This window comes from Bubalus bubalis, chromosome 8, assembly GCF_019923935.1.
Source record: "Bubalus bubalis isolate 160015118507 breed Murrah chromosome 8, NDDB_SH_1, whole genome shotgun sequence".
Classification (NCBI taxonomy): Eukaryota; Metazoa; Chordata; class Mammalia; order Artiodactyla; family Bovidae; genus Bubalus; species Bubalus bubalis.
This window is the reverse complement of record NC_059164.1, coordinates 31,869,687-31,885,113: the sequence shown is the minus strand read 5'-3', so window position 1 is coordinate 31,885,113 and position 15,427 is coordinate 31,869,687. Positions and strand designations below refer to the sequence as shown.

Genomic DNA, 15,427 nt, shown 5'->3' with positions numbered 1-15,427 from the left:
CTCTAGAAGAATTTCCCAGTTTGTGGTGATCTACCCAGTCAAAGGCTTTGGCATAATTAATAAAGCAGAAATAGATGTTTTTTCTGGATCTCTCTTGCTTTTTTGATGATCCAGTGGATGTTGGCAATTTGATCTCTGGTTCTTCTGCCTTCTCTAAAACCATCTTGAACATCTGGAATTTCACAGTTCACGTACTGTTGAAACCTGGCTTGGAGAATTCTGAGCTTTACTACTTAGCAGAAGCAGCAGCAGCATGTGAGATGAGTGCAATTGTGTGGTACTTAGAGCATTCTTTGGCATTGCCTTTCTTTGGGATTGGAATGAAAACTGACCTTTTCCAGTCCTGTGGCCACTGCTGAATTTACCACATTTGCTGGCATATTGAGTGCAGCACTTTCACAGCATCATCTTTCAGGATTTGAAAGAGCTCAACTAGAATTCCATCACCTCCACTAGCTTTGTTCGTAGTGATGCTTCCTAAGGACCATTTGACTTTGCATTCCAGAATGTCTGGCTCTAGGTGAGTGATCACACCATCGTGATTATCTGGGTCGTGAAGATCTTTTTCGTATAGTTCTTTTGTATATTCTTGCCACCTCTTAATATCTTCGGCTTCTGTTAGGTCCCTACCATTTCTGTCCTTTATTGAGCCCATCTTTGCATGAAATGTTCCCTTGGTATCTCTAATTTTCTTGAAGAGATCTCTAGTCTTTCCCATTCTATACTTTTCCTCTATCTCTTTGCACTGATCACTTAGGAAGGCTTTCTTATCTATCCTTGCTATTCTTTGGAACTCTGCATTCAAATGGGTATATCCTTCCTTTTCTCCTTTGCTTTTTGCTTCTTTTCTCTTCACAGCTATTTGTAAGGCCTCCTCAGACAGCCATTTTGCTTTTTTGCATTTTTCTTGGGGATGGTCTTGGTCCCTGTCTCCTGTAGAATGTCATGAATCTCCATCCATAGTTCATCAGGTACTCTATCAGATCTAATCCCTTGAATCTATTTCTCACTTCCACTGTGCAATCATAAGGGATTTGATTTAGGTCATACCTGAATGGTCTAGTGGTTTTCCCTACTTTCTTCAATTTAAGTCTGAATTTGGCAATAATGAGTTCATGATCTGAGCCACAGTCAGCTCCCGGTCTTGTTTTGCTGACTGTATAGAGCTTCTCCATCTTTCGCTGCAAAGAATATAATTCATCTGATTACAGTATTGACCATCTGGTGATGTCCATGTGTAGAGTCTTCTCTTGTGTTGTTGGAAAAGGGTGTTTGCTATGACCAGTGCGTTCTCTTGGCAAAACTGTACTAGCCTTTGCTCAGCTTCATTCTGTACCCCAAGGCCAAATTTGCATGTTACTCAGATGTTTCTTGACTTCCTGCTTTTGCATTCCAGTCCCCTATAATAAAAAGGACACCTTTTTGGGGTGTTAGTTTTATAAAGTCTTGTAGGTCTTCATATAAACATTCAACTTCAGCTTCTTCAGCATTACTGGTCAGGGCATAGACTCAGATTACCGTGATATTGAATGGTTTGCCTTGGAAACAGATCATTCTGTCGTTTTTGAGATTGCATCCAAGTACTGCATTTCAGACTCTTTTGTTGATTATGATGGCTACTCCATTTCTTCTAAGGGATTCTTGCCCACAGTAGTAGATATAATGGTCATCTGAGTTAAATTCACCCTTTCCAGTCCACTTTAGTTTGCTGATTCCTAAAATGTCAACATTTACTCTTGTCATCTCCTGTTTGACCACTTCCAATTTGCCTTGTGGCACATCCACAACTGGGTCTTGTTTTTACTTTGGCTCCATCCCTTCATTCTTTCTGGAGTTATTTCTCCACTGATCTCCAGTAGCATATTGGGCACCTACCAACCTGGGGAGTTCATCTTTCAGTGTCCTATCTTTTTGCCTTTTCATACTGTTCATGGGGTTCTCAAGGCAAGAATAGTGAAGTGGTTTGCCATTCCCTTCTCCAGTGGACCACATTTGCTGCTAGTAGCAAATTATTAGAATTCTGTACATTATTTTTCTTCTTAAAGAAAAATGAAAACAGCTCTTCCAAAAGTCATACCATGAATGTAATAGAAGAAACACTTTTTTTCAACTTCAAAAATCTAAAATATTTTTAATAGAATATTTTGAAAAATCAACTTCAAAATAGCATTTATTTTTTATATTAAAATACACAATGCCTTTTAACTGAGATTAAAAGTGTGATCATGTCCTATTTAACTTATATCCATCTATCATAATGTATTCATTACATTAAATACCATTTAAAGATAAAAACATTTGTCTCCAAATCCCTAGAAAACAACAGAAGACCATAGAGAATGAGGAAAACATGAAAAATTACTCCTATTTACTCGTATTACTATCCTTGAAACATACAGTGGCATCTCACAGGTTTCATCTACTACAAGGAGTTATTTTCCAGAAAATTTCTGGACCCATGTCCAGAAAATGGACATGGGTCGCATCACTTCTGTTTTGAGATATGTCTCAATTCTTGGAGTTAGCAAAGTTTTTGTTCTTTTTATTTTTCTATATATATAAGTAATAAAAATGAAATGTGGAAAGATACAACTCAACAGTATAAAACACACTGTATTTAGTAATAAATATAACAAAACACATATAAAACCTCTGCAAGGCAACTTATAAAAGTTTACTGAGAAACATTAAAGAAAATCTTAATAAATTTTTAACAGTTACAAAATCATGGAAAGAAAGATTCAATTAAAGATTTCAGCTCCTTCCAAATCAATTTATAATTTGATCTTATTCTGAAAGCTTTTGTTTTTAAGCTGCAAATCATTACACATTAAATTGAAATAACAGGACCTCTTCCCTGGTGGCTCAGTGGTAAAGAATTTGCCTGCCAAAGCAGGAGTCAATGAGTTTGATCCCTGGTCAGGGAAGATCTCATATGTAATAGAGCAACTAAACCCATGGGCCGCAACTACTGGCCTGTGCTCTACAGCCCAGGAGCCGCAACTACTGAAGTCTATGTGCCCGAGAACCCCTGCTCCACAAGAGAAGTCACTACAATGAGAAGCCCATGCACTCCAACGAAGAGTAGCCCTGCTCACCACAACTACAGAAAAGCCGGAACAGCAATTTTAGACCCTGCCAGCCCAAAATAATAAAATTTTAAAAAATAACATACAAATTCATCTGTAATTCATTTAATAAACATTTACTATGTACCAGCTACTGTGCTGGGAACTAGGAACCTGACAGTCTCTGAATATACAGAAAAGCCTCCTATTTTAGAATGGTAGTGAGAGAAGGTCTCTCTGTAGAAGTGGCTTTCAGTTAAGACTTAAAGAAAGAGAAGCCACTCGTGACAGCTGGGAGAAGGGAATCCAGAGGGAACAGTGTGAATGAAGGACTAAATGCATGAAGCAAGGACTACAAGTGATAACAGGATTCCAAAGAAAGGGGCAATCTCACAAGGCTGGGAATGGAAAGCCTGGAATACTAAGTAGGTAAAACCTGACAAAGATATTGGGAAAAAAAACTGTACTCAAACCAGAGAGAGTAAGGGGAAGGGTTTCCAAGAAAGCAAATAGAACAGATCAGGACTACATGATATAAAACAGGGTAGTCAAAGCCTGACAGCAGAATTGTTTCATAGTTCTGACTACTTTAGGGCTGAGCTTCATCCGCTTGGAATCCCAATGGGACACTGTAAGATTGCAATGTGTCCCGGCTGTGCCTATTATCATGGGACGTTATGCACGAAGCCAGCACTCATGCCTTATCATCAGCAAGAAATACTAGCTTTGCACAGGCAAAGAATACTTTCCATCTGGCCTTCTGGGTTGTGAAGAAATCAGTTCTCTCCACCTTGGCATCAGTATATGTGAAGTGAAGACTCCCTGGAGAAAGGTGTAAAAAGTAGAGCTTATGTCCTCCCCAAGTTCATTATTTCCCTGATAAAGTTAACTGAGCCCTAATCGACAGGAAGAAAAACTTCCTCCTTTTAGAGCTGTGGTCTTGGCTTCCTTTTTAGCCTCAGGAAAAGTTTCTTTCTAGAAACAGAAGGCAGAGTGGCCACTTTTGCAGTCTCTGGGCCCCTCAGCTAACACTCTGTGTCAGAAGTCACTTGTTTTAATCAAAAAAAGAGCAACCTTTCTTCTGCTTTAACCATGGTTATTTAGCACTGTATTTAAACTTGACATTGTTTTCAGCACATGATATTTAGGGGAAAAGATAAGAAGAATTAAGCCACGTAAAGAGAAAGTTATTTTTACTTGAAACTATCAATATTCATAGCAACTTCCTGGAAGAGTTTATTTCCAAGCACCATTTAGTTATTTCCCAAGGCAGAAAAAGTAGCAGCCTATAAAGAGAGAATAAACTACATAAATATGTCAATCCTCCAACCCCCAACTTCTGACTGCCTTTCTCCTCCAACTGTGTCTTTGCCTGGAGGCTAAAAGAAGGGCATTTTTAGCTAAAATGCACTGTTACAGTTCACAACAAACATTCTTTACATTCATTCTACTTTTAAATACATCAAATTCAGGGGAAGGCCAGAGAACCCTTTTATCTATACAGGATGAGTATTACTGAAAATGCTAAAAAGAGGAATTCTGTGAAAAATTTTCCTCACTTCTCCATGGAGAGATCAATTCCAGGCTGGTAATCAGTGCAAGGATCATGTGCAGTGAGCAGAAATCATCCAGAGACAGAAAACAGGTGGACTCAGAGCTTTCTGCAATTTAAAATACTCTCAATAACTTCCTACATGGCTCAGTGGTAAAGAATCCGCCTGCCAATGCAGGAAGATGCAGGTTCAATCCATGGGTCAAGAAGATCCCCTGAAGAAGGAAACGGCAACCCACTCTAGTATTCTTGCCTGGCAAATCCAGGCAAATTCTTGCATGGAGCCTGGCGGGCTACAGTGCTTGAGGTCGCCGAGTCAGACACGACCAAGCATGCACGCACACACTAGATACTGATGGAGAACTGCCCTAAATTCCATGCTGGACACACAAAAAATGGCCCTAACGGGAAGACTGAGCAGATTCTATTCACCCTAGAGAATATGCACCAAGTTGATTCCTCCCTTCTCTTTAGCCCAAGATGTGATGTAACAGCCGCTATTGTGACAGGCTTGTTCATAAGCTCCCAAATACTATGGTGTGTGTTCATTTCCCATTATCCACAAATGGCCTGGCCATCCTGGGCCATCAGCCTGGGTCGGGGCTACCACCAATGCCTGGGAGCCCAGCACCTACTGTGTGATGCCTCTTCAGACTCTATGCACTTTGCTGACCCAGGCATTTGAGGACAGTGAGGAGATCTCTCCTGGATCACAAGAGGAAAGTCCGTAGGTCCAGGGGACAAGATAAGGGGAGGAAGGGAGAATGCTTGAGCTTACTTAAGCCAAGATTCTCAGAACAGCTGATAAGGCACAGTGACCAGGAGCACAGACCCTATAAACCAACTCTTCTAGGTCTGAATCTCTGCTGAACAGTATAAAAGATTTGTGACCAGAGCCCTCATATCCAGCTTCTCCATACCTTAGTCCCTCACCTACAAAATGGGGATTAACAGAACCTACCTCACAATGCTGTTTTGAAGATTAAAATAAGACATTGTACATGATGGCACAGTGCAGGGCTCAGCCCTTAGTAGATGTTCAGTGTTACTGTAATGATATCATCACATGAGGGATATTATTAAAAATAAATTCTCCAAATCCTTCCTGCTCTAACTCCTTCCTCCCAGAACACACTGTGGTTTTGAATAGTTTTAATATACAACGTGTAGAGCCTCTTTCAAGAGGCAGAGGCCAGTGGCCCTTCTTACCTGGCAGAGATCCCCTTTCTGGGCTCTCCTGCTTCAATTATCCACTCAAGGCTTCTGGCCTGAAACTCCCAATTCCAATCCCAAGAAAAAACTCAAAAGGGAATTTTTTTTTCCTCCTTTCAAACTCATGAAGATGCAAAAGCAAACAAAAAGCACATTTATCTCAAAATTGAACATAATCTGTTATGGGTAAATTTCCAAACACCAATGGTTCAAAATGTTTCCTCTCCTCAAACTTTGCTATTATACTTCACATCACCTTCCCATTTAAAAAGAATCCTCAGAACCAAAGTTTACTTCTTTGTCTGAAAAAAAATCAGTATTAACTATTAATGTCTAATTGATATGAGATAGTAAAGAAAGAGTGGGTGGATGACTGAATTAAACACTCTGAGAAAGCTAAATGAAAAATGATTTATTTAATGAATAATGCTAATCAACACTCAAAAAGAAGCAACATGAAGTAACATTTGACCTAATAAAGACTTACTGGAAGCCCTAAACTCATTCTGGAAAGATGTCTAAAAGATACTGACACTAATAAAAAAAAAAAATATATATATATACACACACACACACACACACACACACACACACTCGAATATTACTCAGCCATTAAAAACAAAGAAATAATGCCATTTGCAGCAACATGGATGGACCTGAAGATTATGATCATACAAACTGAAGTAAGTCAGACAAAGGCAAAGATCGTATGATACTGCTTATATACAGAATCTAACAAAATGAAACAAATGAATTTATTTACAAAACAGAAATATACTCATAGACTTACAGCATAAGCTTATGGTTAACAGGAGGGAAGGGTAGAGGGGGAGGAATAGATTGGGAGTTCGGGATTTACATGTACACACGGCTATGTTTAAAACAGATAATCAACAAGGACCTACTGTACAACACAGGGAACTCTGCTCGGTACTCTGTAATAACCTAATGAAGAAAGAATGTGAAAAAGAACAGACACGTGTATAACTGAATCCCTTTGCTGGATACCTGAAACTAACACAACACTGGTAATCACCTATGCTCCAATGTAAAATTAAAATAAAAAAAAAAAGACTCAACAGTAAACTTCAACTTGAGGGAACAAATCTAGGAACCACTTCCAATCACAAACCTCAGAATTAGTTCCCATCAATCCCCAAGTTCAGACTCTTCTAATCTGAACGAGACAATCTTTCATTTTTCTCTTTTGAAACAGCTATTGGAAATTGATGGAACAAAACCCAAAATTATCTAAAATTCCTTTTAATCACTTACCATTTATTAAAAGAACAATCACCATTAAAGAAGAAAACATATAACACTTCAAAGTACAAATAATACATTTTATTTCATCCCTGAAAACAAAAACAAAAAATGTACACATCTAATGAGAGACTGAACAACTATTCCAAACTTCACTTGGAAACGGTATGTAAATAATTTCTTCACATAATGGCAGGGTACAGGGAAGAGTCTGCAAAGATACCTTCAAGAAGTATTTTCTCATACTTACTTTAATAAACCAGTATAATTATTGCTACCACATCTGGTAGCACATTGTAATAATGAACAATACAATTTCCAAAACTAAATACAATACAGTCTAAATCTAGAAGCTAGCTGCACTTAGAGAATAAATACTATGAAACATAGGGCACCATACGGCAATTAAATTTGCAACAAGGAAAATTTAAATAAAGGTGTACTTTGCTCTATACTAGAATTACCCAAGATTGAGCTCTCTTGTGCTATATATAGAATAGCTGTTTTCCTGAAAAGATAGTCCATCTTCATAATTTAAATTACATTTTAAATGCTCTTATTTTTAAGTGGTCACTACATAAAATGAATATCTACTATATATCATACAAATCCAACATTTCATAAAGAGTATATATTCTATATACTATAATGTTAACATTTTACAAACAATTTAATGCAACACAAATACTTTTATTATACACATCTGGCTAAAGTCCTTAAGAGTTCCAGTCTCACAAATATCTGTTTCCCGCTCCCTTGTCAATATAATAAAAGCAAAAATTACCCAAATATGGAAATAATGTGCTTTCTTGACAGCATAATCACTCAAAGTGTTATATTTTTAAATTAACATTCATCTATATGAAAAATCATGAATTAATATTTAATCTCATCATAAAAATATCTTTCATTCTTCAGAATACAAGTATATAAGAAAATGTTACATACGAGATTGGAGATTACTATTTTAATGTTATTTAATTGCCCCAATGTTTAGAATAGTTTACGAACAGTGGCTACTACCCATTTCAAGATTATACTCTTACAAATGTAATTTTTTTTAATATACAATAATTAACCTTCAGTTATTCTGAAGGGATAGTGCAAATGAAGACATTCTTTGGGTCATCATTTCAAAACACTATTTTCAACATTATACTTCCTTTCTCTCTGCTCATAATCTGAATAACAAAATATAGTAAGTACTGGAAGTAAGCACATTTTCTAATAGTATTAGTCCAACAGTCACATCTATCCATAACAAATGACAAAACGATTCAATAACAATATTCCTCATTTGTCTAAAAAATATGTTATATATTTAAATAAATATTTTGTAGAAATGAATCCGTCTTTCAGTGTTTTTGTTTCAACTTGGTCTCAAACACAAAGATTTATACAAAGATCACCTACCTGCTTACTACATCAACCATGTTACCAAATTCCTTTTAAGGCTATAGTACAGCATTGAAGAGATGTGCCTGAAAGCAAACTAATAACTTTTAAATTATATACAGAATTAAAGTTCCATGAATCCAGCATATTCCTTGAAAATGCGTAGAGCTTTTATTGTAAAGTATTACTCTATGCTAGCCAGTGATTTTCTGCCATAGGATATAATCCATGGTGAATGCAGCAGCACGAGGTGATCTTCAACTGCTATCTAATGCTGCCTGATGCTTTTATCCTTTTATTTGTGGCCAGTGGCACTGGATTCCCACTAGTACCACTGGTAGTGCTAGCTGCTGAGCCGTTCACAACAATATAGTCGACTTTGTTCTCCAGCTTTACCAAACGCTGTAAAATGTCATCCAAAAGGACAGCAATTGTTCTTCTTAGATCCGCTAGGGGGAAAAAAATGAGAATAAATCATAATAAACAGTGATAGAGCACTTAATATTTGTGCTTTCATAGTTTGACGGGAAACATGAACAATTATTGAATCATCTGAAATATACTAGAGAGAAAGCGCTCAAACCACAAACAGGAAAAGCCTCAGTATTTTAATCAATAGTATCACATACAGAGCTTCTTATAGGAATAATTTCAGTTATAAATGTGGGGAAACTCACTTTTCTAATGCAATAAAACAATTTAAGGGCTGGTTTAAAATGTTAGTCCCTCTGTAAGAAATCCATTTACTTTGAGATTCTTAAGCAGTCTGTAAAGATGATGTGGGCTAGGCAGCTAAGGTAGAAAGCTAGCTAAGTAAGAAACTCAGTGAAATGTAGAAACAAAAAAACCTAGAACCTCCACAGGCTGAAATGTAGGGGGAACCCAGGAACCAGAGCAGAGCCAGGAACCTGGTTAGTGCAGTACAGATAGTAGTTTTGACTAGCAAATGATAGGGGAACTATCTTCTAATCTCTCTGGGAGGTTACATGATGTCAGCAGAATTTACCTGGCAAGAATGAAATTATGCAAAGTAAGTCAGAAAGAAAAACACCAATACAGTATATTAACGCATATATATGGAATTTAGAAAGATGGTAACGATGACCCTATATGCGAGACAACAAGAGAGATACAGATGTAAAGAACAGTCTTTTGGATTCTGTGGGAGAAGGCGAGGGTGGGATGATTTGACAGAATAGCATTGAAACATGTATATTAACATATGTGAAATAGATCGTCAGTCCAGGTTTGATGCATGAAGACAGGGTGCTCAGGGCTGGTGCACTGGGATGATCCTGAGGGATGGGCTGGGGAGGGAGGTGGGAGGGAGGATCAGGATGGGGAACACATGTACACCCATGGCTGATTCATGTGAATGTATGGCAAAACCACACAATATTGTAATTAGCCTCCAATTAAAATAAAAAGAAAAAAAAAGAATGAAATTATGACCCTCTGCTTCATTTTAAGTCTTTTTACTCAGGATTCCCAATGGCACCTAGCACATATTAGGTATTCAGTCAGTGACATCTAATATTGTTATTTTTTGTTGATCCTGGACTAAAAATGGCACCTCAACCCCTATCTGTGATCAGAGAAAAAAATCATTTCAACAACAGCTCATAAAATTGCTAATGGTTCTGTTAGTAAGTCATCAGAAAAAAAAAAAAAATAGGTAGAAGAAAAATAAAATAGGTAAATTGGACTTCATCAAAATTTAAAACTTTTGGAAATCAAAAGATACTATCCAGAAAGGGAGATGACAATCTACAAAATGGAAGAAAATATTTGCAAATCATGTATCTGATAAGGGCTTAATATCAAGAGCATATAAAGAACTCCTAAACCCAACAATAAAAAGATAAACCACTCAATTTTTAAAATCAGCAAAGGACTTGAAAAAACATTTCTTCAAAGAAAATATGCAACTGATCAATAAGCATGTGAAACAATACCAAACATCACATGATACATCATTTTACACCTGCTAGGATGGCTATAATCAGAGAACGGGAAAATAATAAACATGGGCAAGAACATGAGGAAGTTAGAATCCACATATATGGCTAGTGGGTCTATAAAATGGCATAGCCATCATGCAAAACAGCCAGGCATACCATGAAAAAAGTAAAAGTGAAAGCCGCTCAGTCATGCCTGACTCTTTGCGACCTCACGGACTATATATATATAGTCCATGGAATTCTCTAGACCAGAATACTGGAGTGGGTAGCCTTTCCCTTCTCCAGGGGATCTTCCCAACCCAGGGATCAAACCATACGACCCAGAAATTCCACTCCTCGGTACATACCTTTAAAAAGTGAAAGAAGAGACTCAAAGAGGTACCTGTACACCAGTGTTTATTTCAGAATTATTCACAATAGCCAAAAAGGTAGAAATAACCTAAGTGTCCATCAGTAGGTGACAAGATGAACAAAATGTGGTATTCACATACAAGAGAATATTATTTAGCCATAAAAAGGAACAATGATCTCTAATACATGATACAAAATGGATGAACCTTAAAGATATTATACAAAGTAAAATAAACTTCCATACCTATATGTCTCTATCTTGATTTATCTCTTTTTTATATCCCAGTAGGTTTTATTATTTGTATAAATGTGAAAAGAGGCAGATACAAATAAAATCATGTGTACACAAAAAAGAAACACAATTATAGTAAAATGCAAAAATGACTAATGAAAATAAAACACATTAAGTGTTTAAAATGTAAGTCAAAAACTTTTCCTTATTAATATTTTTCAAATTCAAATGAATATTTTACTGCCACTAAAATCTGCTTAATTGTACAAGGGAGAAAAGTTAGAAGTCACTTCTTGATCAAAGCAAATTACTCACTGTAAAGTTTTATTATGAAGCCAGCAACAAAACAAGAATGCTTCCTAAGAACTAAAAGCTGATTTAAATATCAGAGCAAATAGCTAGGTAAAAATCATTTCAAAAGCCTCATAAACTCTGTAATTAAGTGTACATTAATTGTTCAGTCTTCTACATTTTTAATACAGCTACCCTCTCCCACTGAGTGCTGAATAAATTATATCATTCAACAAATATTTTATTACTTCCCTACTTAAGAGTGCAAGGCACACTGTTTAGATCTCATGAGTAGATCAAGAGATGTTCTCATCAAACGTGACATACAAATTAAATGCCTAGGCACATTAAAAAAAGCCTAGTTTTTAAGTGAGAAAAGAAAAGCTACATAATGATCTAAGTGCAAGAAGTAACAAACACAAGATTTCAGTACCCTTTACCCAGTTTCCCCCAAGAGTGACATCTTGCAAAATCACATAAAACATCACTACTAGAGTCTGATACTGGTACAGTCAAGATGCAGAGTATTTTCTTCACCACAAGGATTCCTGGGTTGCTCTCTTACAGTAACCCTCCCTTTCTTTTCATTAACCTTCTAGTATGATGGATTAAGCTGACTGCTTTTTGAAAATTAAAACAGACTTGCATCCCTGGAATAAATGCCACTTAATAACAGTAATTAATTCTCTGTATATGTTGTTGAATTCCACTTGCTAAGTTTTTCCTAAGGACCTGCACATCTACACTCATGAGGGATACTGGTCTTTAGTTTTTATTACCAATACAGTCTTTGGTTTTGGTGTAAAGTTAATACTAGCCTTATAACTGAACTGGGAAGTGTTCTCTCCTCTTCTATTTTCTGGAAATGACTGTGTAAGATTGATACTAATTGCTATTAAAATTTTTGATAGAATTCTCCAGTGCAACCACCTGGGCCTGAAGATTTCTTTTTGGAAGTTCTTATAGTCAATTTCCCTAACAGTTACAAACATATTCTCACTTTGTAAATACTGTGATTTTTTTTTTTATACAAATTGACAGGCTGTGGCAACCCTGTACCAGGGAAGTGTATTGGTGCCATTTTTCCAACAGCACTTGCTCTCTTCATGTCTCTGTGTCACATTTTCGTAACTGTCGCAATATTTCAAACTTTCTCATTATGGTATTTGTTATGGTGATCTGTGATCAGATGTGCAGGTATGTGAAAACAGTATGGGGACCGGAATTCGAAGTGGAGTCTGATGATTGTCACTGAGTTGATGCAATCTCATGACAGAAAAAAAAATTAGCAAACAAAAAAACCCTTTAACAAATGAGGAGTTGCTTCTTTAAGGAATAAGTCAAGTAACTGGTTTACTGACATGGACTCTACTCCTAGTGAAGTTGCTATGAAGACTTGCAATGACAAAAAGAGAAAAAAAAACATTAAGAATATTACATAAACTTAGTTGACAAAGCAGCAGCAGAGTTTGAGGACTTATTTCAACTCTGAAAGAAGTTCCACTGTGGGTAAAACACTATCAAACAGCATGGCGTACTAGAGAGAAATCATTTGTGAATCGGTCAACTGATGCGGCAAACGTCACCGCTGTTTTATGTTAAGAAATTGTCACAGCCCACCAACCCTCAGCAACACCACCCTGACCAGTCATCAGCCATTGACATCAAGGCAAGACCAGTTTAAAAAAAAAAAGTATGACTTGCTGAAGGCTCAGATAATGGTTAGCATTTTTTAGCAATGAAGTATTTTTAATTACGGTGTGTACATTTATTTGGTTTCTTAGATAATGCTATTACTATCATACACCTAAAAAACTACAGTGTAAATGTAACTTTTACATGCACTGTGAAACCAAAAACTTGGAATGACTTGCTTTATTGCAGTGGTCTAGAACCAAGTATCTCGGAGCTAAGCCTGTACAGAGCTATTCGAATTACTTATTCCATTGGGTGACTGTGCTAGTTCAGTTTTAGAGGTACCAACCCCTTTCATATAAGTCACTATGTCTATGTGTAGAGCTGTTCTTAGTAGTCTCTTATTATTTTGATATTTGCAGGGTCTGCAGTGACACTGCAATTTTTCTGTCAGTCTTATTAGAAGTTTGCCAGTTTATTCCCCACTCTTTCAAAGGAAAAGCTCTTTGTTACATTGATTTTCTCTACTGATTTTCTTTCAATTTCATTCATTTCTGTTCTTATTTTAATCATTTCCTTCTTTCTGCTCTGCTCTGGGTTTCTTTAGCTCTTCTTTTTCTAGGTTCTTGAGATGGGAGCTCAGATTATACATTTTAAAATTCTCTTTTCTAAAGTATGTACTTTTCTAAAGTAAACTCCTCTCTCAGCATGGCTGTAGCTGTGTCCCACAATTTTTTATGTTGCACTTTCATTTGGGGATTGTCCTATTACCACTCTTTTATTTCTATTTTGAGTTCACTGCAGTCACAGAATACACTTTACGATCCCAATTCTTATACATTTGTTGAGGTTTGTTTTATGTCTTAGGATAACTGTTTTTGTAAATGTTCTATGGACTGTTAAAACCCATGTATATCCCCTGTGTTGACTTCAATTTTGGAGTGTGGTAGCTATGTTAAAGATTAACTATTTGGTCTCATTGAAGCCAACACAATGCTCCTGTGTTTCTTCTTCAATGATAAATAAAATGCTTACAGAATTTGAAAAAAAAATGTATATCTTGCTGTTATTAATGGAGCTTCCAAATATGTAGGAGTCCATTGCTTAGACTGTGTTCTTCAGGTCTTTTATATCTTTGTAGATTTTCTGCCTAGTTCTATCAGTTTCTGAGAGAGCAGTGTTTAAATTCTCAACTATAATTGTGGATTTATCCATTTTTATTTTCAGTTCTATCATTTTTGTAGATACATTTAGGACTGTTATTTCTTCTGGGTAGATTGACCCCTTTATGATTATATAATGTCCTTCTCTAACACTGGTAGTTTTCTTTCCTCTGAAGTCTACTTGATCTGTTATTAATGTAGACATCCCTGCATTCCTTTGACAAATATTTCATGAAATATCTTTTCCAATCCTTCTACTTACAGCCAGCCAGTATCATTAAGTTTGAAGTGAGTTTCTTGTAGACAGCACATACTTTGTCATGTTTTTTAACCCAATCTGCCAATGTCCTCAAACTAGTATATTTATAACACTAATAATTAATGTAATTCTGGTATATTAGGACTTAAGTCTGAAATTTCATCTTTTGTTTGTTCTGTTTTTTCACTTCCCTGTTTTCCTTTTCCTGCCTTCCTATGGGGTACTTGAGTATTTTTTAGAATTTTTTTTTATTTTTCTGAAGGGTTTTTAAATGTATCTCTCTGCAAGTTTTAGTTATTCTGGATATTACATCTTATACATAATGTACGATAGTCATTTTACCAATCATAGTGATATACAGAAGCTTTACTTCTCTTAACCATCTGTGATCCAGCAGATCCAGCAAAGGGACTGAGAATCCCCAGGGAATTTGACTTTGAAGGTCAGTGGGATTTGATTTCAGAACTTCCACAGGACTGGGGAAACAGACTCTTGGAGGGCACAACAAAACCTTGTATGCATCAGGAAGCAGGAGAAAGGAGCAGTGACCCTACAAGAGACTGAGCCAGATTTGCCATTGAGTGTCCTGGAGCCTCCAGCACAGGTGTGGGTTGACAGCGGCCTACTGCGTAATCACGGGCACTGATTACAACAGTCATGGGAGCCACAGCATCCTGGCATAAATCCTTTTGCAAGAGGTCACCATTACCCCTAACATAGTTTGGCCTAAGGCCAAGATACAGGGCGGGAACACAGCCCCACCCATCAGCAGAAAATTGGATTAAAGATTTACTGAGCATGGCCTCCCCGACCACAGTAAGACCCAGTTTCCCCACAGCCAGTCCCTCCCATCAGGAAGCTTCCACAAGCCTCTTATCCTTACCCATCAGAAGGAAGACAGAATGAAAACCACAATCACAGAAAACTAACCAAACTTATCACATGGACCACAGCCTTGTCTAACTCAATGATACTATAAGCCATGCTGTGTAGGGCCACCCAAGATGGTGGGTCATGGTGGAGAGTTCTGACAAAACGTGGTCCA

General features: G+C 36.9%; 1 protein-coding gene across 1 annotated transcript in view; it reads right to left on the bottom strand.

The window, feature by feature from the left end:
- Positions 1-7,161: 7,161 nt before the first annotated feature.
- Positions 7,162-15,427, bottom strand: part of CCDC126 (coiled-coil domain containing 126) — a 43,735-nt gene continuing 35,469 nt past the window's right edge. The window contains exon 3 of the mRNA XM_006069622.4: positions 7,162-8,939. Coding sequence (XP_006069684.1) covers positions 8,755-8,939 — 185 coding nt within the window. The 3' untranslated portion in view covers positions 7,162-8,754. The remainder of the gene's footprint in view (positions 8,940-15,427) is intronic.